Genomic DNA, 24,654 nt, shown 5'->3' with positions numbered 1-24,654 from the left:
AAGAGAAGATCAATAAATGTTATTGCAAATTTACACATGGCCAAAGATCTGTTACTAGTTTTATCAATACATGTATCTCTGCAGTTTGATTTTCGTGCAAAATTAACAAAGTGGTCATCATTCTAACATGTGGTATGGGTGTTTGTGTGAGTAGGCATGCACATGCACATGTGTGAAGGAAGAATTTGTATATTTTGAGCACTATTGGGGAGTGCAAGAGGGAAGCCAGCATGGCACAACATGATCTCAACAGATCTCTGCAGCTAAGCAGGGTAGGTTCTTGGAAGGGAGACTACCAAGAAAGGCTCTGCAGAGGAAGGCAATGGCAAACCACCTTTCTTTCTCACTTGCTTTGAAAGCCCATGGCTGAGGTCACCATATGCAGCACATACGTACATATTAGGGAGTGCAGTGTATGCCTGGGTTCTCTGCACACAGAGACATATTGCATATCCTTGAAGGCCCCCTACCAGTGAAAGCAGGCCACCCATTGTCATATGTCCACACATGAATGTCTGCACTGCTGACAGCATTCACCAGTACGGCACTATTATTTCCCACTGGAGAATATGGCAGCCATTGGCAAAAGTGATCAACCACACCATTTCCATTGATGGCATTTGGGGCTGCAGGAGGGGCTGAGAAAGTTATGTTCCATGGACAGAAATCCTTCCATCCATGGAAGCAGCCGATAAATCATCTTTCCAACTGTTACATCCTGAAGAAATGCCCAATTTCAAGGAAATGTTATGGATATGCTTTCCAGAAACCTCCAACACATGGCAATCAGCACACACTGTATTATTTCTGTATGCTGGCTCATACTTTTGTATTGAAACAGTGCTGAAAAAAAGAAACGGGGTATAGTTCCCCCCCCCCCAGAGAATACAGTCATTATTACATTATTACATATGATAGAGATGGTCACCTTATTCATAACACCAGCATTGTATTTTGCAAGCTCCATATCCATAGAGTCCATCTTCTTGGAAAATGGGAAAGCACTTGGGTGCTGGCGATACTTGGTATCGCTTGCTATTTCGGTGGCTTTCTTGGACTTTTCAACGTCTAATGACCCTGCAGGGCTCCAACCAAGTCCTTTGTACCATTCATTATAGTCTTGTTTGTATTCATGCTGCAGGTGCAAAAGGCACATAACATTTTTTTTAGAACCTGGTTAATAAAATACAACTGCAGTTGAACAGCTGTCTGTTGCAACACCAAACAGCTACGTTAAAATGTCTAGACGGTAGCCATTAACTACTGGGGGGGGGGGGGAAGGCAGACTCTTACATCACTTTGAATCCGATTCATGTTTCTGCTCAGTTCTACTTGCAATGAATCTGGCAGGAGGATGTATTTGTGGATCAGCCTTTTGTAGTTAGTGTTGGTGATATTTGCTTGTGCTTCCTTGGCTGCCATGACACTGAAAGTATCAGCAGGTGTATTGTACCTCGTCTTGCTGATTTCATAGGCTTTCTTGTACTCACGGTCTGACTGCATCTTAGCCACTTGCATATAATGGACGAGTTTGGGATCATCTTGAAGGCTGCGGAAGCCCACAAGCTTACCCTTGTCCTTTTCATAGCCTAGCTTGTATTTGTACTGCAAGGAAAACAGAAAAAACATGGAGGCAAAATTTTACCTCAGACAGTTAAGAACGGTGATGTTTCTTCATCAACTTGCGTGGGCTTCACTGCTAGAAAAATTAATTTGCAATCCTTCAACATGAACAGCCTAAAAGATGACAATGTGTTTTATCCAGAGAACCATGAGTGGAGCTTCACTCACAGAAGGGATCTTTCCTGCCTCCCCCTTGATCATGCAGCGACTTCGCCCCCTGAAATCCTACTTCTGAGGGTCAAGGGACTTTTAGGGAAAGCACTGAATTCAGTGCAGGGGACTGCAGCTTGAGGCAAAAATCTGTGGGAATTATAAAAATCCTTTCCAAGTAGGAGTTCTAGGGGAAAGTTCTATAGAAGTCCTTAAAAATGCTTGGAGAAAGTAATGTGATATATGAAGACCAATTAAGTGAAGCTCAGTTTGGACAGGACTGAGGTACCACTGATCAATGGACAAAGCCATTTGAGAACCAGGGCCGCCAACTCTGAGTCAGAAAATTCTTGGAGATCTAGAAGGGTGGAGTTTGGGTAGGGAGGCTCAGCAGGGGTGTGATACCGCGGAGTCCACCCTCCAGAGATGCCATTTCCTCCAGGGGAACTGATCTCTGTAGTCGGAAGATCAGTTGCAATTCTGGAGATTCCAGGCCCCACCTGGAGGTTGACAACATTGTCAAGAACTGAGGAGTCAGTATATTCTGGAAAAGGTTGCAGTCTCCCTGAACGAAAAGACAGGTAATTTAGGGGTGTTGCTAGATTATAGCCTACGCTTGCAGGGACAGGTCTCTTCTGTAATTTATTGCCAGTGGCTGGATACAGGGATTGTATCAACCCTGTGCTGCTGCCCATTTATTTCAAGGTACAATTCAAAGTGCTGGTTCTTACTTAAGACCCAGAGCCAAACCTAACAGCTTGGAGTGGAGGTACTCGAAGGACTGCCGTCTCAAATACCGTCTAGCCCACCAATTAAGATCTTCCTCTCAAGCCCTTCTATCTATGTCCCTGCCAGAATAAAGGCGGTCTCATTAATGATGCCTGGAATATGCTTTCCTTGAGGCTTACCTAGCACCTACCCCACTGCTATTTGGGCACCAGGCCAAAGCATTTCAGTATGCTCAGGCTTTTAACTGAAGTTTTAACTCATTCTTTTTAGTGCTTGCCAATTTCTTTTATGATTATCATTGGTTTATGATCACTACTTTTTAAAGTTCTAGGGGGTTTATTATGAATTTTATTTATTATTTATTGAAAACATTTCTCTGCTGTGTTTCCACCTAAATAGAGCCCTGAAGGCATTGCAGTGATCTGGAAGAACTTTCCCACTCAGGAAGAGCTAGAGTTGGTGAAATGCACCCTTGGCCACCACTGCCACCTGCTTATCTAACAGGAGGCCCAGGTCCAGGAGCACCCCCAAGCTGTGAACCTTTAGGGGGAGTGCAACCCCATCCAGAACAGGGGATAACCCATTTCCTGGGTCAGACCTTCCCCCCACAAGTATCACATCCATTTTGTTGTGATTTAAGTTTCACCTTGTTAGCCCTCATCCATTCCAAAACTGCCTCCAGGCACCTGTTCACAGTTTCCACAGCCTCCCTGGGATCTGCTAGGAGCACAAGATAGAGCTGAGTGTCACCTGCATATTGGTGGCAACTCTGCCCAAATCTCTGGATGACCTTTCCCAGCAGCTTCCGCTGGCAAGGTGGGATATAAATAAATAAAAAATAGCTTTATGTAGATGCTTTAAAGCATGGGCGACAATATAGAGCCCTATGGGACCCCCAGAGGCCAAAGGATATAGCAGTAGTCCCCCAGCACCACACTCTGAAATTGAGCTTCCCATCCCCAAAAAGACAGTTCAGAAGGATACCATGACTGCTGGTATCAAAAGCCGACAAGAATTCCAAGAGAATTAACAGGGCCACAGTGCATCGTCCATCTCCTGATGCAGGCCATCTACCAAGGTGACCAAGGCTATTCTAGTCCCATAACCAGGACTGAAACCAGATTGGAACAGATTCAAACAATCCACTTAATTCAGGAATCCCTGAAGTTGTCTAGCCACCGCTCGTTTAATCACCTTGCTCACTGGATCCAGAGCAGGTTTATTTAGGAGTGGATCTACCACTGCAGGTTTCAAGGCAGGGGAGATCACCCCCTCTCTTAGGAAGGTATTTACCTGCCAGACCCAGTCTGCCAGCTTCCCAGACACATATAAGCAGCCAGAAGAGGTAAGGGTTATACAAGCAGATGACAAGTCTTAAACTTCCAAGAATACTGTCCTCATCCTCAGACTGTAGAAGCTGAAAAGTATTCCACACAACTGGGCAAAATTGGCACTGTGGGACCATCTGATCCTGTCACTGATAATGTAGCATCCAAATTGGAATGGATGTGAAAGATTTCATTGTCCACAGCCCCTTAGTAAACCAAGGGGTGCCTGGCCTCTTTGACATGAGAGAGGGTACCTAGAGGCAATCATGTCAATTGCCCGGATCATTTCCTCATTTCAGAAGCCAATCAGGGCATTGACAAGAGTGCCAACCATATCACCAGGAAAAACCCCTGATGTCATCTGAAACCTAGTCAGATCCATCAGAGTGTGGGGGTGGATCATCTTAATCAATCCCCCACCCCTGTGGAATCTTGATACCCCTGTTAAACCCCAGGAAGTAGTGATCTGTTCATGACAATGTGACTGTCTTTAATGTCCCCACCTTCAGATTACCTTCTTTGTTTTCAGAGCAGAACACCAGATCAACAGTATGACCTGTACAGTGTGTGGGGACTGTTATTTCCTGAGACAGGCCCACGATTGTCATGGAGACCATTCCTGCTCCCAACAGGGTAGCCTCAGCATGGATGTTGGCATTAACCATAACAACCAGTCCAAGAGTCTTCGATGCCACCTCCAAAACCACCTCTACCACAGGGAAACGATTGGGCAGCAAAGTTGGGTGGTACACCAACAGAATCCCAATCCTGTTTCATAGGATTTTTTAAATTACTATTTTATGCTCGTATTGCTTGTTTTCACTTTGTTAGCCATCTCAACTATGTCTCCGGAGAGTAGCTCTATAACACTGCAGCATTATGCGGGGTTATACCCATCTCAAGTCAGTTGAAGTCAATGGGCTTGGAGGTGTATAACTCTTTGGACTTCAACATAAAAGAGCAAACTTAAGCAAGTTTACTCAGAAATCCACTCAGGTCTATTACTCCCAAGTTCTTAAGAGTGTACTGTAAATCCATAAAATATTTTTGTAGGTATTCTGTTACATTTAAATCACAGTATAAAACTGAAATAAAGCCACATAGACCATACATTTTCAAATAAATAAACATGCTTTCCCTTAACAGCTTACATCGCTAGCGATGTCTCGAGAAGCCTTTGCAGCTTTAATGGGAATTGCATCAGCTCTGAGATCATATCCCTTCTTTTTATCCTCTTCCATGGAAAGTCTGTACATTTTCTGTGAATTGAAAAAGGAAAGTTAAAAGGGGGATTGTGTTTTTCATGTTAATAGATTAGCTGATTCTCAGAGTTATTGCATGGGGCCAAAGGCCATTATAAATTTGGTATACAACCAGGAAATAAAAACAAAGTCAAACAGCAAACAAGACCAGCAAAAGACACTAAAACCAGGTTGCTTCCAGAAACTGTTAAAACCAGTATTAAAAGAGACAATTACAAAATAGCTAAAATTGATTTACTAAAATTAATCCTATAAAAATGTAGAAAATATCTTAAAATTCTAATGAAGGGGATGCTGGGGACAAGTATTTCTTTACTTTCTTGTTTAATATATTCTGTAATAACCTTTGATAAATATCAATTGTTTCATAACCCACATATAACCCTTTTCTTTCCTTCTGTACCCCTTTTACTATTTTGTTCTTAAAATTAAAATATATTATGAAAAAAGTTTACCAAACTTCTTGTCCATTTCAAGAGCCCCCCCCCCCCCATTTGCTGGCGTTCCTTTGTGTTTCCTTCCCATTTTCTTGCACAGAGCTTGCAAAATTCTCCCCCCACTGCTTGGATTTGTGAATCTGTGCTTTGAGATCAGTCCTTTTAAGCTTGAAATGCCAGTGGCACTGGGTTCTGCCGGGCACTCTGTGATTGAACTTGTACCGCTGGGCCCCCTATACATTGTGCTGGTTATGCTGGGCTTCCAAGAATGCACCCCTTGCTTGGATTGTGATTGAGCTGGCATTGCCACATTGGCATTGAGTTCTGCTGAGCACTCTTTGCACTGGTACTTCTGGGCACTCTGTACATTGCACTGGTTCTGCTGGGCTTGTTAAACTGCCCTTCTTCCTTGAATTGTGATTGAGCTGCCACATAGCACTGGGTTCTGCTGGGCACTAGTACATTGCACTGGGTCTGCTGGGCTTGCAGCCCCCCCCCAGCTTGGACTGTGATTCTGTGCTTGACATCAGTGCTGTTGATCTGGCATTGCCACACTGGCAATGCATTCTGCTGGGCACTTTGTGATTGCACTGGTACTGGTGGGTACTCTGTACATCGCACTGGTTCTGCTGGGCTTGCAAAATTGCCCACCACCACCCTCAGTTTCTACTGCAGAGTTTCCCTGGCTTGAAGTTAGTCCTGTTGGGTTTGCATTACCACAATAGCACTGGTTCTACTGGGCATGCAAAAATGTCCCCCACCTTCAATTTCTACTGCAGAGATTTTCTGGCTCGAAGTTAGTCCTTTTGGGTTTGCATTACCACAGCAGCACTGGTTCTGCTGGGCTTCTATTGCCCTTGCTTTTTGTGCTTCCCCCCTCCATTGGAAGGAGTGGAGGATGGGGGCACCTTCTTGGGGGGGCCATACCTCAGGACCCATAAATCCAATCTTCACCAAATTTGGAGAGCAGATAGAGGAGAGTCAGCCAGAGATCCCCTGCAGATTTGGTGTCTCTAGCATACTGGGGGGCATTCTACCATGTCACCAGTTTGTTTGGGGACTAAAAGTTCATGATGGTTCGTGGCTCACGAACTGGGCATGCCATGAACCACAAACTCAAGTGAACGGCATTTTCCTGGTTTGTGCCCATCCCTATAAATGTATCATAGCTACATCAACTACAATTGTATAGAGCTCCACTAGAGCCCAATTGTTAGCCATTTTCTAAAAATTTGACAGTGATAACCCTATTTTCATTAGCAGTCCTGAAAAATCATAAATAAGAGGCTCCAGTCCTGGACTAAAGCCAGTGGGTTGGATTCAGTCCACTAACAGCTGCACTTTCTGCCACCACAACAGAAAGTACTATGTGGCTTCTAGCAAAATGAAACCTGGATCATTGGATCATTGAGACTTACCTGTGAGTAACAATGAAAGACTGTACCCCAAGGCAATAATGTATTCTAGGTATTGATCGGCTTCACTTGTATTTAAGCTTTGCTGGGATGGAATAGACAGCTCTTGCCAGAATGGTAAATATATGGCCTGATACTTCATTTTTAATTATCTCTACTGGTAAGGAACTGGAACAACAGCTCCAGCTAGGCAGCAGTCATACTTACATTGCTGATGTTAAAGGCATTTGCTTTTGCCAAAAGAATCTCAGGAATGTCAGGCATTATGTGAATCTTTGTCTTGTCTGCCTCCCAATCCTGTTTGTAAAGGTGCTGAAAAAGTAAGTAAAACTTCTATCAACATCTGCCAAAAGAAATCACTTACCACAAGCATTACAATCATACTTGTTTAAAGAGGGCATGAATTAGACCAGGAGCCTCCATGTGGTACCTGTGGGCACCATTGTGGCTGCTGACACCATTCCCGGTGTCTGTCAAGTGTTTTTAGAAAGTGAGCAGGGCCTGGTGGTACTTTTGCCCAGAAAGGCTTCGGATGAGCCACTGGAGATTTGATTGGCTGTGCATATTCTTTAAAATGTTGCTTTGGCAACAGCTGCCACCACAGCACATCTTTGCTGTGGGACTGAAGGTAAACTACATCGTTTTTGTGGCTGGCTCCACCTCCTGTGGCAGCCATTTTGTGGCTGCACACACTATGCTGTTTCAGAATTCCAAATGTACCCACAGGTTTTAAAAGTTTGGGATTTCCTGAATTAGACTATAAATTGCATGCATATGATACTGCTAAGTGTCAAATTCTACTATTTGTTCTTGCTATTGCAAAAATAAACTCTAGAAACCTTTTTTTTTTTGGCAATGATGCAAAGCTCAGCAGTCAACTTATCCCCCCCCCCCCGGAAGTATTTGCATCTCTGGAACAAAGATGTTTCATGCTGTTCCTAACATTTCAAATTGACACAATCACTACCAGTTCTGTTTCAGCTCAGCACAGTACTAATCAAGAATTAATGTTCAGTCATCTCTAAGTGCTGGCTCCAGGGTGGGGGGGTTGGAAGGGGGAGAGGAGTTCATTGGATGAGAGGGCCTCAACAGACCTAACCTCCCACCGTGGGTCCACCTCCTTGCTGCTACACAATCACTCACCATCCCTCTGTGGGCCAAATCCCCACTGCTACCCAGATGGAGAGGGAACAGTGAGGGTAATTGTGGTAGCTGCTCTTTTCCCTCACTGCTATTGCTGCCCACTTAATTGAAGACAGCAGTCAAGCAGATAGAACTGTCTAAGAAGAAAACCAACAGGGATGGTGTGCACCAGGGGTTGGCAGTGGCCCCCCTGAAGGGTCATGAGCATTGACAGGCACCCTACAACAACAATTTCTGATACCAATCTTGATACATAATCACCACACATATGGCAGTCATGCACTAAGGCAGCAGATTTTTCATTGAAGTGGAGGGAAGTTTCACAGCAACAAGACCAAGATTCTCTGAAGTAGCATCTGACATCTGTCCAAATCATTCATTACTGATTGCAGCTTTCAAGTGGGTAGCCACATTGGTCTGATGCTGCAGAACAAAGTTTGAATCCAGTGGCACCTTTAAGACCAACAAAGTTTTATTCAAGGTATAACCTTTCGTGTGCAGGCACAAACAAAGTGTGCATGCACCAATAAAGTTTTATTCAAGGTTTAATCTTCTGTGCACATGCACACGAAAGCTTATACCTTGAATAAAACTTAGTTGGTCTTAAAGGTACCACGGAACTCAAACTTTATTCTGATTACAGCTTTTTTCAACTACTTTGAACAGGAAGAGCAACTAAGCATGGGCTGTCCTGCCAATATTTTCCCCACAATGTGATGGTATTTTCAAATCTCCTTAAGAGATTTAGGAGACCTTGTAGAAGGTAGTGAATCAGTTACATGCTAACTACACAGGAAAGTTTACCATTGGTGTAATTTTTCTGTCAATAACTAAACCTCAGATCTTCTCAGTCATGTATTTATTAATGTGTTTATTAATATGTGAGGGTTCGAATTTTTATTTCTTTGTGCTCAGGTGTCACTGGTCTACATGTTCTTTTACATTGGATCTCTAGATGCCTCATTCTTAGAAATCAAATTTGTAGAGTACTGTGTCTGCTCTGCTTTTCTGTAGACATAAAATCATTAATTTTTAGCACATGTATATCCTGCCTCTCCAAATATCTGCTTGAGGATGTTTATTTTCTTACCTCATCCATAATTTTTGCATTATTTGTAGCCAGGACCATGGGCATAGAATCCATTAGGATGGAGTACTTCAGTTTGTCAGGATGCTGTCTATACTTCGTGTCACTTACAGCCTCCATGGCTTTCTTATTCTTCTCAGCTTCTAGAGATCCTAATGGCATCCATCCAACTCCCATCATAAATTCATTATAGTCTGCCTTGTACTGATTCTGAAGAGAAAATGAAATAAAACAAATGAAAAATGCTAGGTAAACTACTCTTTATTTTAAAGTCAGTGTTCATTGGTGATATTTTAATTCACAGCTAGTATTTTAAAATGAAGCTGATATACTGGTTTATTAGAAGCAACCAACTGTATCTTTTTGGAATAGCAATTTTATATTTAGCGGTCAAAAAACGGTGCTTCTGTATGCTGTGTTGCTGTTGGTCTTGTTATGGAATGGTTTGTGTAACACTGAACCGAAATGGTAAGAACTTGCACCTTTATTGAAATATGTAACTTTTTCTGTAAATTTCATGCGTGCTATTTACGGTAGTCTTTTAAGAGGTAGAAAGATCTGTTGGATGGAAGAACTGAGATTTTGACACTGAACACTGATGGAAATAGAATATGAGGAATTCTCCAGAAGTTTGATTCTCATCCAGAAGCAAAAATAACTTACCAGCTTCAAAAGTAATGTCCTTTCCTGCTTATGCCCAAATTTTAGTGATCTCCCCCTCCCAACACTCTCCACTTTGCCCCAAATGCTCTTCCCAGGTGTCCACTGATGGCTGGGGGCATAATTTCAGGGTTCACAGCAGGCTAGAGTGAGGGTGAGAGTAGGGAAAGTTCTCTTTAAGTAGCACAGCTCTTCTCGCATGAGAGAGGATCCACTCTATTGTTGGCAGTGAAAGACTGAGTGTAATTCATCCTTTTGTGCTCTAGCCAGCAAACAGGGATATCTCTGCCATCTTTGGTAGCACCAAGTATGCATATGAAACTTTAAAGGATTCAATGCCTTCTCCTGAAGACCCACAGTCCTGATCTGAACTGGGCCCTTGGGCAACTGTTTATTGGTATTTAAAGAATGCTGGGAGGATCTGATTGTAGATTTCCTAGCATCTCATCTAATCAGACCCTTGGTAACTCACAGGCTGTAGAGTCCTTTACTTACATTACTCTGTATCTGCATCATGTTCTTGGCCAATTCAAGACTCATGGCATCAGGCATAACATTGTAACTGTGGATAATACTCCTGTAGTTTACATTTGTCGCCACCTCCTGAGATTTCTTGGCTGCCACAACACTGAACATGTCAACTGGGGTGTGGAACCTGGTCTTTGACTTCTCATAGTCTTTTTTGTATTCACGTTCCGATTGCATTTTAGCAACTTGCATAAAATGCACCAGCTTAGGGTCATCTTCGAGACTCCGGAACCCGATGTGCTTTCCCTTTGCCTGCTCAAAGGCCAGTTTGTATTTATACTGTAAATGATAAATACACTTTTGTTAAAACAAGGCAAAGAAAAACTTGCGAATGAAAATGGCTAATCATATTTTATACTTCCTATCAGCTGTTCTGTGTTGAGCGTTTGTAAATAAAAAGATGAGAACTGTTAGGAGACCAGACCAAAAAAGCACTGACGTTGTTATTTACCCCCTTCCCTCTACACACCTATATTTTAACAGTAAAGGAATTCATCATACCTAAGGGTCTGCACATACTTGAGTCACAGTCAAGCACAGAGTTAAGCACCATTAAGCTAGTTCAGACTAGTGATTTTAAGAGCACAACCCCTGTATCAGATTGAAGCCATGATACGGGCCATAGAATAGTTACCACTGACCTCCTCATGAAGCAGTGTAGCTGGTGCTAGCAAATTACTTGTATTACTCTTGAGTAGATCTGTAGCAATAGAGTTATCTCATGAACAGATATTTTCTCTCTTGAGTAGATCTGTAGCTATAGAGTTATCTCTCCTTGATACAGCAACCAAATGTGAAATATATAAAAATCCCCACACAAAGACGCAATAGGCTTGGCATTTTGATGGACCAAGCATTAGCAGGTAATTGGAAAGCAACAAAACTCTGGAAGTCTGTAACAAACTAAGGCAATAAATAGCAACACTAAGGCCCCGGTCACACAAGCGAGATAATCCAGGGGGGAAGTGAGGCTTTTTGCTCTGGAGCAAAATCCCCCGAGGCGCCGTGCTCAGGCCGTGAGCCACCGATCACATGGTGATGGAGAAGTGGAGCGGTGGCACAGGGGATTTATCCTCTGGTTAAAACAGCTGAGCTGAACAGGACTGCTGTCAGTTCAAGCCCCGCACTGGTGTGAGCTGCCAGCCCTTGCCCCCAGCTCGCCGTCCACCCAGCAGTTTGAAAGCTTCAGCGAGTAGATAAAATGGGTACCACTCCTTAGAGAGAGTGGGCACACAAAACCCCCCGGTGGGAGTTGTGTTAGCCGATCGGAGGGTCTGCGCATAAGCTCCGTAAGCTGAGGAAAAATCTACGCAGCGTTGAAGAAAAAGGCTGCAATAAGCCATTCGGCCAGATGGTGGCAGTGATGTGCTGCGACTAAGACAATGCTGACGACATCAGGCGACGCTGAAGGAGTGCTGCTGGAACACGACTGGACTTTACAGCTAACCATATTCCAAGAACTTCAAAATGTGTGTGATTTAAATGATATATGTTGTCCTCCCTTACCCCCCAACATTGTTAGTCCCATGTGAATTTAATGAGTAACTGTAAATCGCTCAGAGCCGACTCTGCATGGATTGAGCGATCAATAAATGGAAATATTATTATTATTATTATTATTATTATTATTATTATTATTATTATTATTATTATTATTATTATTAGTGGCAACGAAGCAGTACCACATTTGTGCACGTGCACATTTGTGCGCATACCACGGAGGCTTACAAGAATACATCCGGTGGGACGCGGACGGGTGCCGGATGCGATGGGATACCAGTGCTTCCGCAATCAGACGCCCGCCCGTGCCCTGCATTTTCCAGATAATACTACACTTTCCCAGCTACTTTTTAACTCCGCATCTTTGCCCGGATGCTACGGGTTGGAGACGGGCACGCGATGCTTGCCAGATGTTGCCGTATGATCATGCCCTTTTAATCTGCCTGGCAGTCATGCCTCTCGCGAGGCAAATTCTCCGTGTGACAGGGACCTAAGAATTGTTTCCCACATTGTCCAAAAGAGTCTATAATTTTAACTGAAAGAACGCAGGCAGAACAAACATTGTGTGAACGTGGGGCAGGGTTCAACTAGAAAGAAATCAGCATTTTCTGTTTGCTTTTCTTAAATATACGGAAGGCAATATCAAAAATTAAAACATACATCACTTGCAATGTCCCTAGAAGCCTTCGCTGCTTTTATTGAAATAGCATCTGCCCTCAGATCATAACCTTTCTTCTTATCTTCTTCCCATCCAGCCTTGTACAGTTTCTGTTCCAAAAGAGAGAGAGATAAAGGAAAACAATTAGAGAAAATGGGGGGTTTTTGGAAGAAAATTACAGAAGACTGCTCTCATACAGTTGGTATTTGCACTTTCAGAGATGCAGCCTAAAAAGTGGCACCACATTAAGGGTAGGAAGGCTGCTTGCTGTTTTCAAACCTCACATTGCTCATGGTGACTTGGTTGGCTCTGGACAAGAGAATTTCAGGTGTGTCGGGCATCACATGAATCTCAGTCTTCTCTTTGTTCCATTTGCCAACATAAAGCCTCTGCAGTAGAAAAGGAAAAATGAAGATATCACTTTTTCTGTCTTGGTGTTTTATTTATATGCACTGTGCTGTTAAAGTGTGCAGCAGTTTTATTAAGCCCCCCCACAATCAGAGGTCTCTGCCCCTAAGGATTTTACAAACCACCATGTTTCATAACAGCTCATGTAAAATATAACAAAATAATTGTTTTGTCATGTCAGATTAACTTTCATTTCTCAAGAATGGTGACTATATTTTGTCTACTCTGGTAGACAAAACTAATTATAATTTATTTTCATTCTTAAATCCTACAAAGATACACTTAATTTCAATATACACAATGGCAGCAGAAAGTAAGGGATCTTCCAGGATTTGGATTTGGAGCTTCCAAAGCTGAAAATATTTTTCAGGTATATTTCAGCATTCCAAAAGTATCTGGGATTTTTCAGGAAAACAGGGTGGAAAATCCTGAAAAAATCCTGGATTTTTTTCAGGAACTGGGAAGATTAGGAGAAACAGCTGAGAGGATGGGAGAATGCTCCCCACTGTTGTATGAAAAATGTGTTCCCACACTCCCCCTCTGGTTTGTGTCCCCTGAGTGTTGCCTCCTCACCAAAGGTGAAAGGTGCAAGTTGGAAACCACTAAATGCTGGCAGAGACACTCAAAGATCTCTTCTTAAAATAATACTTATCTTTATTAAAAAGACAAACATTCAAAGGACACAGAAAATAACATGCAAGCAAAGTTCTATCCCACCCAAAGCATGCAGAAACAAAAGGCCTTTCGGGCTGACTCCAAAAAGGCTGCAGAGCGTAATGACCTCTCTTGTTCCTTCAAGAGCCAGAGAAGATCTGTTGGATTTTACCAGTATTTATACCAAATGATCAAAGAGGTCCTTCAATAATACAATTACAGTTGTAAATTGACATTTAGAAGTTGAAATTGTTTTACTGGAAATTGCTTCCTTGGTCTCACACAACAAAAGTTACATTTTACAGGATCAATACAGTGTCATTGTTTCTTGTTCTGGTGTTTCCTAATCATGGGAAATAAACTGTCCTTTGGTGTTATCTCTGAGATGAAAGTGGGGAGTGTGAAATCTCTGTATCTCAGGAATTTTTTGGATTGAAATCTGTCACTCCTCAAATGGCCTTCCTGACCAGCTGCAGTTTATTGCCTAGGAAATTGTGAGTCTCACACCTATGGAAATTTTCATTGATTCAGATCCTGGGAATGGAATGTTGTGAACTTTTGCCTGGGTGACCGATAAAGAGATTTGTCTAGAACAAAGCGCTTGAAACAGGCCAGGCCTCCTTACTGTTTTGCTAGCAAAGACAGACAGATATATGGATTTCATAAGCTATTAGGTTCTGTTTTAAACCCAAACTTTCTATATTTCTAAAATTTCTTACCACACCCACCTTTCAGCTGTTTTCCCCTGCTTCTTCTGCAGTCCCTTGAAACCAGCCTGGTTTAAAGGGACTGCAGGAAAAAATGGGGGAAACAACTGAGAGGCTGGGGGATTGCTCCTCACCTTCCAGCTGTTTCCTCCTTTCTTCTGCAGTCCCTTTAAAATATCCTGGTTTAAAGGGACTGCAGAAAAAAATCAGAGAAAACAGCCGAGCAGCTGGGAGACTGCTCCCTGCCTATCAGCTGTTCCCACTTTCTTCTGAAGTCTGTTTAAACCAGCCTGGTTCGAAGGGACAGCAGAAAAAATGGTGAAAACAGCTGAGAGGTGGGGAGACTGCTCCCAACTCTCAGCTGTCTCCTCCTGCTTCTTTTGTAGTCCCTTTAAACCAGCCTAGTTTAGAGATAAAATTTAGAGGAAAAAAGGATTCGATAAAAAATGGGGGAAACAGCTGAGAGGCGGGGAGCTGTTTCCTCCCCACTGCTCAGCTGTGTTTTGCAGCTTTGCCCTTCCTGGGTTTTTTTGGGGGGGTCATCTCAAGTCTATTGGAAACCCCCCCCCAAAAAAAAAATCAGGATTTCAGAAGAATCCTGGCTCTGAATATTTTGCTGGTTTTGGGATCCCAAATTTTTTTAGGTCCAATAGACCCGAACTGGGGGGGAAACAGAAGAGGGATTGTGTCTACCAGTTATAGACATCTAATCTTGGCAGGCCAAACAAATCAGTGACTTGGCCCAAAGTGAGTCATTGCTATATAGCAGGAGTAATAAAGTCAGATTGCCATGCAATTCACTTCCATAAATAATTTCCCCAGCACGTTTTTCCAGATGCTTAATTTTGGTTCTCCAACTATGCATAAGAGGAGATTGTGCTACACACAACCCTCCTGGTATGTTTGTTGCCATTTTGTAGCTTCATTTAGACAAAACAGTACTGGCATGTAGCAAGAGAATCAAGCATAACATATGTTCTCATAACACACAGCTGAAGTGCCACAATCAAATGTCAGAAAAGAGCTCAGAATAGTGTTTGTTTGTACCAAATCACTTCCAAGGAGCCAACTGGGGTAGGTAACGCTTCTACAGTATAATCCTAAACAGAGTTATACCTTTCTAAGTCCATTGAAGTCAATGGGCTTAGGAGGGTATGATTCTGCTTAGGAAGGCACTGCTAATAACCTACTAGAACACTCTGAAAATAAGTGTTCTTAAACACAAAAAAAGTAGGTTGCTTACTTGAAATTGATGCTCTTTAAGTGATCATACATATGGTCACACAACCCCTTTCTCCCTTCTCACAATAGGTACTCTTAATTTTCAGCAGCATTATTTTGGAAGAACAGAATCTACATATCCTTCTCATACACTTTGCATTTTGAAAGACAGCTACACTCATCAAAGGAAAAAATAGGCGTGTGTTTTTAATTACCTTATTCATGGTAATGGCATTTTGCTTGGCAAGCACTTGCTCCATGGAATTCATGTCAAGAGTGTATTTCAGCTTGTCTGGGTGCTCACGATACTTCCTTTCACTAAGAATATCAGTGGCCTTCTTTGCTTTCTCTACATCTAGAGACTGAATTGGCACCCAACCAATTCCTCTCAGCCAGGTACTGAAATCTGCTCTGTAAAGATTCTTTAAAGGAAGGGGGGAAATGGGATATAAAGAGAAATGTCAGCTTTCACATTTAAGAGTAACATGTTCTTCCACTGCCACAAAATGGTCTGTAGTTGGGATGGTGGCTCCATATCATATCCCAGTGAACTCCTGTCCCCTAAAGTGGAAGCCCATAACCATTTTGAGCAAATGGCCTCCCCTCGAGGGTACCTTATCATAGCCAAGAAACACAGACTGTTTTGAAGGAGGATATTATGTATTAATATAAATCCATTGTCTGGTAAGTATGACCTGTGTTACTTGGTGCTTGGCCACAATCATCACTCCGACCATTCCTGGCAGCCATTTTAAAACAGTTGGTTCAGTGACTATGGATTCCTACTAAAATGGAGGAAGTGAAGTGAATCATATTCCTCCACTATTAAAGCTGGGACAATATCCATCCCTTTTCCTCAGTCCTATGATTAAGCCTATTAATTCATCAAGAAAGGTGTAACACATGTCAAAAAAAATTGGGAAAGTGCAATGACTTCAGAATCTACCAGAGCACAACATGCATCGCGTCTGTCAAATCAGCACATCTGAGCCAAAAAAAACCCTGAGCAATTGGATCTAAAGGGATAGAATCCTAGCTTAGCATTCTGCCACAATCCTTCCTAGATATTAGTTAGTGCTATGACCACAAGCACCATCATCAACAAATAACATACATCACTCTGAATCTGCATCCTGTTTCTTGACAATTCCAGACTCATGGCATCAGGCAACAGGGTGTAATTATGTAAAGATTGTCTGTAGTTTATATCGGTAACGACATCTTGGGCTTTCTTAGCAGCTGTCACACTGAACATGTCGAAAGGGGTGTGATACTTAGTCTTGCTCTTTTCATAATCCTTCCGATATAACCGATCGGACTGTAGTTTGGCCACATTCATATAATGGACCAATTTAGGATCATCCTGCAGACTACGGAACCCAACTTGTTTTCCTTTATCTTTCTCATAGGCTTCCTTGTACTTGTACTGGAAAACAAACCAAAACAGTTTGACAATTAATTTAAAAGTTTTTAACAGTCAATAGTTAGGCATAATTGATGGTGACAAGAGCCATAGCCAACTTATGGTAATCCTGTAGGGTTTTCAAGGCAATAGATGAACAGAGGTCATTTGTCATTGTCTGCCTCTGTGTAGCAACCCTAGACTTCCTTTTGTGATCTTCTACCCAAGTGCTAACCAGGGCCAACCCTGCTTAGGTTCTGAGCCCTGACAGGATTGGGCTAGCCTGGGCCATCTAGGTCAGGTGTCCAGAGATAGGAGCCCACCCCCACTCCTGCTGCCCAAACCACCACCTCCCAGCAGTGACAGCACCACAACCTGCCACAGCTTCCCAGGAGTCCCTGGAGCAAAGGACGGGGGAAGCATGCCAGGAACTGCCCGCCCTAGTAGTCCTGAAGATGTTAGGTGACAGGTAACCAAGAAAATGAATAAAGCTTGAGCAGTAACATACGTCTGTCTTGGTTTTCAATGAGGTTTTCCCTCCTGCTGCTCAGAAATTTGCCTAACTCCCCTTCCTCACTTTGGAATTAATTGGGAACTGTCTCCCCACTTCAGGGTGAACCAGAGAGTAGAAATCCAGCTCTGCATAGCTGACGGGTAGTGTCCACTTAGCTGCATCAGAAGCTTGCCCAGCACGTCAGAAGACGCAGGTGACTCTTCCGTAGCCACGGGTTAGATGGCGGTGGTGGTGGTGATTTACAGTGCAATCTCAGGCACAGTTACCTCCTTCTAAGTCCACTGAAGTCAATGGGCTTAGAAGGGTGTCTCTCTGCTTAGGATGGCGCCATTAGATAACGAAAAGATGAGAATTCACTAAGGATTTCTAAAGTCGGCAAGAAGTCTTGATTCCTCAGCAGCACAGAATAATCTACTGCCCAGAAGATCATAATCCCTTCTGCAGAAATGCACACCACCACCTGCAACCCAAGAATTTTTAGAGGAGTTAAACTTACATCGCTGGCAATGTTTCGTGAACCTTTTGCAGCAATTATAGAAATGGCATCTGGCCTCAGATCGTACCCTTTGGCAATCAGCTTCTTCCAGTCTGCTTTGTAATGACCCTTAAATAGGAGGAAAAGCATTAGTCTTACCCTGAACGTTTTATGAAAGAGCATATTATCCTTTTGTTCTGAGCATCTAAGTGTCTGCAGTCCCAAAAGGCAACCTAAAAGGCCATTTGCATAAGTAATTTTTGTCATATCAAGTAGGAAAAAAGAATTGGCAGCTTCAGCACAAACAGAATGCACTATCATTATAGCTGAAAAGGGAATGAATAGTTTACCTGTCCTATAGGTAAAATAGAGTGATGGGGAAAATTACAAGCAAAACTAATTTTTTTTTTAAAAAAAAAAACTTTTCTAATTATTAGGAGGATATCACTTTACGGGGGGGAAACCTATACAATACTCACTTCACTTATATTATAAGCGTTGACTCTGGCTTGAATAAATTGAGGAAGATCAGGATCCAAGTGATAAGTGTGTTTAACTTTCTCGCCTTCCACTTTGTAGTTTATCTAAAAGGAAAACAATGCATATGTCATCAGTCTTACATAGCAGGTACAGGTCACCAATTTCTCCCCCCCCCCCCCGGGGTAATGGTGTGTGTGTGTGTGTGTGTGTGTGTGCTTGCATGCCTGGAAGTCATGGCAACTCCTACTGGGGGCTTAGATATTTTTAAGAGAGCCTGCCTCTGCATCCTGAGCCCTGGTATTCCTTGGAGGTCTCCCTTCCAATTACTTGCCAGGGTCGGCCCTGCTTAGCTTCTGAGATCTGACGAGATTGGGCTTGCCTGAGCTATCCTGGTCAGGTCCGGGTTCCAAATTCTGAATTGATCAGCAGACTATTTATGTACATTTAATGTATGTTCAAACATAACTAGCTTCTCAAAATACCAGTACATAGTGTACTAGTCCATCTGGCTATCCAGTTGAGATCCAAATTCAGCTGCACTAAAAGTGACAAGTCAAGTGAAATTTAGGGACAAAAACCCCAATGGCCCAATGGCCTGGGGGGCCACCCCCACTGGGGCTGCTGCAGCCCTAATCAAGGGTGACCCTTGCCCATGTAGGACTGGTGCCAAAGACCAGGCACCTAGCTAAGCCCCACAACGTAGGCTGGGCAAGCTCTTTCTCCCTGTCCATTTCAGAAGTGGAGTAGCACCATTTCCCAGTGGTCCTTTTTCCTCCCGTTCTACTGGTGCTAGTAGAAAAAGACTAGATGTATGGGCCTAGGAACTGTGATACTGTCCTTAAAATTCTAGGAATGTCTTAAGCCTATGAAGATAGATCCGGGTGGGCAGCCATATTGGTCTGAAGCAGAACAAGGTTTGAGTCCAGTGTCACCGTTCTTAATAATGTGAAATTAAGGCACGTTCTTTGTTCTTAAGTACGTGAAATTAAGGCACCAAACTGAAAAGAAACTCAAGAATGATTCTGCACATTTTCAAACACAGTCATTTTTTAAATTTATGTTTTTAATTTAAAATATGGTAGGCTGGCATTTGCAAGAACTTACATCACTAAGCTGCTTGGTGTTTTGCTTAGCCAAAACCATTGGCATTGAATCTGACAAACTTGTGAACTTGAAGGTGTCTGGATGCTGGCGATATTTATGTTCATCTAATGCCTCTCCAGCTTTTTTAACTTTTTCCACATCTAGTGAACCCAAAGGACTCCATCCAATTCCTTTGAACCAGCTGTTGTAGTCTTGTTTGTAAACATTCTAGGGGAGAAAGAAACAAACAGATATTCAAAGAAGAGAACAATTATTACATAACACATTTCCCGTGTCCTACAAAAACTGCTGTACTCAACTAGATGTAGTTCTGTCTACAAAGATAAACACAATGCTTCATCTTTGTCTTTGAACACTTTCCAGAATATTACACTGCTGCAACCTAACTTACCAAATTCTTAGGTGCTTACAAACTACCATGAACAGTTCCTACATCTGACGTTGCATTAATATATTCTAAGGTACTTTTATCTATCCCTTCCAGATTCCAGCTATTTACTTATTTATTTATTTAATTCAATTTATACCCTGCCCTCCCCACCAAGGCGGGCTCATACATAACCATACACTAAATTTATTAAATTGTAAATGAACAAGAGGGGGACCCGCGATACTCGTGGGGGGGGGAGAGAAGAGCTCCGTCTCCTCCATCCCCCCCATCTCCCCGAGGCGGCGGGGGCGGCGGCAGCGGCGAGGCCCGTGTTCGCCCCCAGCTCACCGCTTGTTAGCCTCCGGCTCGCACGTTTTTGTCTCCGCTCGGGAAGGAGGTGGCTCCAGAGAAAACTAATTGATGCAGCCCCCGGGCCGCCGGAGGGCTGGAGCCCGGAGAAGGAGGTAGTGGGAGGAGGCGGAGGCGGCAGCGAGGCCTTCCTACCCACCCACCCAGCCGGCCTGCCGGCTCCGGGGAGGAGGCGGCGGCGGCAGCAAGGCCTCTCCTCCCCGCCCGGCCTCCCCCCCTCCCCACCCACCCGGCCGGTGGCAGCGTTTGCAGAGCGTCTCCTGCGCACGCACAGGAGACGCTCTTGCACTTTCGGGGGGATTTAAACATCCCCCCGAATTTTTTTTTACTTTTTTTATTTTTGTGCACATGTGGGGACTGCCCCACATGTGCACAAACCTCCCCCTGCCCCCCAAGTGCCCCCAAAGTGCAGATATAGATATCTGCACGGAGGGGGCAACTTGGGTATTAGTATAAGGATGGGGGGGGGAGTTCCTCAGGTAAGAAAGTCATTTTTGACCAAGTGAAGGCCTAGGCTTTAACTATTTGCCCCTCCAGCATCCTTTTGTTGTGCTTCTAATGTGAGAATTCTGTTAAACTACATGATATCTGCATGGAACATGATATACATAGTTAAGGTAACATTTGATGCTTCAGATTCAAATCTCTGCTCAGTTCTCCATGCCTGTTTCCAAAGGGGAATGAAAGACACAAAATACAATGTAATGTTTCTTAAAATTGGAAAGGGAACTATGAAAGTCAGCGGACACATTTAGAAAACTTTACAAGCCAAGTACAAATCCCAGTTCAATCTTTTTTTCAAAGGCACCAATGAAATACAGTGCAATATAATACATCCCTTGGACATTCAGTCACTGGAATGAAAGTTTGTATGCAAGTACTTTGCATTTCAAACGCGGGAGGGAAAGGAATACAGTATCTAACAGAACTTATATGACCCCATATTCAGCATGAGCTGCACTAGTTTATTGAATTTAACTCATTTAAATAAATGTAATAAAACAATAAAATTAGCGATGCTAACTAAATTTCCCCCTGCATATTAGCGCCAATCTACCTGTAGTCATATTGGCTTCAGATGGAGACCTCTATTCAATACATTTATTTCATTTATATCCACTTTTCTCCCCAATGGGGACCCAAAGCAGTTTACAAAATTCTCCCCTCATCCTTCACTCTGTGAGGGAGGTCAGGCTGCGAGCATGTGACAAGCCCAAGGTTATCCAATGAGTGTCCATAACAGAATGGAAACTGGAACTTGGGTCTGCCAATCACTACACCATGCAGGCTCACATCCATTAATAAAAACTGGATCAGCATTATGACATACATCCTTGTTCAGGTACACATCTGCATCCGCAGTACAGGTAGATGTGCCTTGCAAGTCAGAGCTATTGTACAATTAGAAGAAGAAGAGAAAATGTATTGCTGAAAGACAGCCAAGGAGTTATGGGCCCTCCATGTCTCTATCCCTTTCCTTTGTAACAATAACAGTGCCATCCTAAGTACAACCCAATGGGTGTAGAAGGGTACTACTCTGCTTTAGAATGGCACTGCAAGCAAACCTGATAGCCATGGATCCTGGACAAAGCTTGTGTTCTACAACCTCGGTAAAAATAACTAAATCTTAGAAATAATGAAAAAGAGATACCATCCTAGAAGTACAATTACATTCCTCTCCACATCAACTGCATTGCACAGCATGTTTGTTTGGAGATTTTTGAAGCCCGTAATACTTACATCGCTCTGAATCTGCATCCTGTTCCTTGCCAGCTCAACACTCATGGCATCTGGTAAGCACGTATAATGATGGAGCAGGTGTTTGTAGTGGGAGTTAGAAGCTACATCCTGAGCTTGCTTTGCAGCCTGGATACTGACCATCTCCACAGGTGTGTGGTAGCTAGTCTTGCTCTTCTCGTAGTCTTTCCTGTACTCACGGTCAGACTGCATTTTTGCAACATTCATGGAATGGACAAGCTTAGGATCATCTTGTAGGCTTCTGAAACCAACATGTTTTCCTCTTGCCTTTTCATAAGCCTCTTTATATTTGTACTAGAATTCCAGCAGAGAGAAAGAGAGATGGTCATTATGCATGGATATCTAAACACTGTGTATGCAGAATTCCCTTCCATTTTTGCGGTGAAGAAAACTTCCCCTTGTGAAGTATGCAACAAGAAAACTTGTTGCATACTTCATAATGCAAACTTTTCTAACATAGAATCTCCTTATGGTAGAAAACCAATGTAGTTCAAAGTGATTTATTACGGTATTACACCAGCATGAAACACAGAACAAAATATACCGTAGACATCACCCAAAATCATTAAAAGTTTCAGATAAAACTATAGTAAACTTTGTATAGGTAAAGGTTCCCTCGCTCGAAAGCCAGTCAAGTCCGACTCTAGGGTTGCGGTGCTCATCTCCGTTTCAAAGCCGAAGAGCCAGTGCTGTCCGAAGACGTTTCCGTGGTCATGTGGCCGGCATGACTAAACACCAAGGCGCACGGAACGCTGTTACCTTCCCACCGAAGTGGTACCTATTTATCTACTTGCAATTTCTTGCTTTCAAACTGCTAGGTTGGCAGAAGCTGGAACTAGAGACGTGAGCTCACTCCGTCATGCGGCAACTCAGGTCTCGAACTGCTGAACTACTGACCTTCCACAGCCTGCAGTTCAGCATCTTAACCACTTGAGCCACCGCAGCTCCTAAACTTTGTATAAGAAATTGTAAATAACATTCCAATAATATGAAGAGATATATTATGAGAGAAGGATTTTAACCTAAGACTTAAAATTTATAAAATTACATATATTGGTTTATATCATACTTTATGTTTCCTTACTTTCTCGAACATTCGGGCAAGTTTTGCAGGCTGCTGCACAGAATTTTGCACAAAGTGCAGTCACCTGCGGGTTTTCTCCCAGGAGCAACATTTTAACATATCCCAGATTTGAACACCCAGAGTTTCTATTGAGCAGGGGGGAGATAAATTTTGAGCGATTCATTTGGTAAAAGGAGCAGTAAAGGAGGATATGTTCTGTTGTTTTTATCTCGCAACTGCCACAGGGACATAATCTTTCATTCAAAGGAATCTTTTTACATTGGCCCGCTACTACTGCTGTTGGGAGGGCTTGCCATCTAGCGAGAGTGAATGCCCTCGGATGGATTGAGATCTCCTTCTGAAATAAGCATTCTGCTGGGGTGGCTGTACGAAAGCCCATTTAGATTATCAAGGTCCTAGAACCTTCTCCTGGAGTAGTTATCCGGGTCATCCTAACACACATCAGGTAAAACTGTTACCTGTATTCAGATGATTCAAATGGCTACCTGTCTGTTAGACTGAGCCCAGAGTTGGGAGCAATGCTCCCTCTAAACTGTGGAATCTTGTGAACAAAAATTCTACTTTGTGAGCTACTGGCATTAAAGTTGTGAGAGAGCGATTTGGTTACTGCATAAATTAATTTGCTCTGGAGCCATCCTTCCTGAGCTAAGACAAAAATGTGTGAGCCGGAGGCTCCAAAACTGTCAGCTGGCTCACACTAATCTTAGAGGGAACACTGGTTGGGAGCATATTGCTCCTGACCTGAAACATTTTCACTTCTTATCTAATATGCTTCCAAATTCAACTCAAAGGGGTGTTGTCGACCATTAAGCCCCACTCCGCTTGGGCCTGCCTGCTTGAAGAACCATCTGTCCCACTATTAGTCTCCCTGCCTAAAAATTATCCAATTGACCACTGTTGAGTTTTACTCTTTTGGGGGGCGGTGGTAGGATCTTTTGGAATCCTCTCCCTGAGGAAGTAAAGAGACCACATTGCCATAGTTTCACAAATATTGTAAAACTATGTAGTTTAAATGGACCTTTAGTGGCAGCTAAAGATTACATGCTGTGGCAGAGCCATGGGTGGTAGCGTTCATCATCACTGCATTGTTTTGTGGTTCATATCATTATTTTTAGGTAGAATCTACGAAAATTTAGATCAATTAAAATACTCTAGTCCAAAAAACTCTAGTTATCATGTTTTTGTACCACACTTCAAAACTATGTCTTGACTGCCCTGCTGCTGATGGTCTGTGGCCCTTTCAAAGGCTTTTCCTGCAGATTTCTGGTATGGTTCTTACTCTCTGAGCAGTGAATGTGCAATGGCACAATTATTGTTTTCATAAAATATCAGGAATGTTGTTATTCTATTAGAAAGTCATGTCTGGATATTGGAACAATACTCCCAAAACAGAACAAAAACTACAATTGTGCCGAGAAACTAATAAAATACATTAAAATAATTTTTGAGCCTACACTGCTCTCCCCCAGAGACAGCAGGAGTGACTAGAGAGTATAGAGCATGCCCCAGGTGGTGTGTGGCACATCAGCCTTTAAATACCCTTTAAAGTTCAAAAGGTCACTGTTTCAACAGGCAGTAGACCTCCAGA

The 24,654-nt window shown here is 42.9% G+C and overlaps 1 protein-coding gene across 1 annotated transcript in view; it reads right to left on the bottom strand.

The window, feature by feature from the left end:
* NEB (nebulin) overlaps positions 1-24,654 on the bottom strand; it is a 242,927-nt gene that overhangs the window by 154,301 nt on the left and 63,972 nt on the right. The window contains exons 37-50 of the mRNA XM_015410229.1: positions 21,965-22,276; positions 19,486-19,692; positions 18,381-18,485; positions 17,923-18,030; positions 16,625-16,936; positions 15,726-15,932; positions 12,805-12,909; positions 12,523-12,630; positions 10,330-10,641; positions 9,178-9,384; positions 7,152-7,256; positions 4,982-5,089; positions 1,294-1,605; positions 929-1,135 (exon numbers count right to left, since the gene is read on the bottom strand). Coding sequence (XP_015265715.1) covers positions 929-1,135; positions 1,294-1,605; positions 4,982-5,089; positions 7,152-7,256; positions 9,178-9,384; positions 10,330-10,641; positions 12,523-12,630; positions 12,805-12,909; positions 15,726-15,932; positions 16,625-16,936; positions 17,923-18,030; positions 18,381-18,485; positions 19,486-19,692; positions 21,965-22,276 — 2,715 coding nt within the window. The remainder of the gene's footprint in view (positions 1-928; positions 1,136-1,293; positions 1,606-4,981; positions 5,090-7,151; positions 7,257-9,177; positions 9,385-10,329; positions 10,642-12,522; positions 12,631-12,804; positions 12,910-15,725; positions 15,933-16,624; positions 16,937-17,922; positions 18,031-18,380; positions 18,486-19,485; positions 19,693-21,964; positions 22,277-24,654) is intronic.

This window comes from Gekko japonicus, unplaced genomic scaffold, assembly GCF_001447785.1.
Source record: "Gekko japonicus isolate JY-2015 unplaced genomic scaffold, Gekko_japonicus_V1.1 scaffold1167, whole genome shotgun sequence".
In the NCBI taxonomy this organism is placed as follows: Eukaryota; Metazoa; Chordata; class Lepidosauria; order Squamata; family Gekkonidae; genus Gekko; species Gekko japonicus.
Note: the sequence above shows the minus strand (reverse complement) of the source record. Positions and strands in the feature narration are given on the sequence as shown.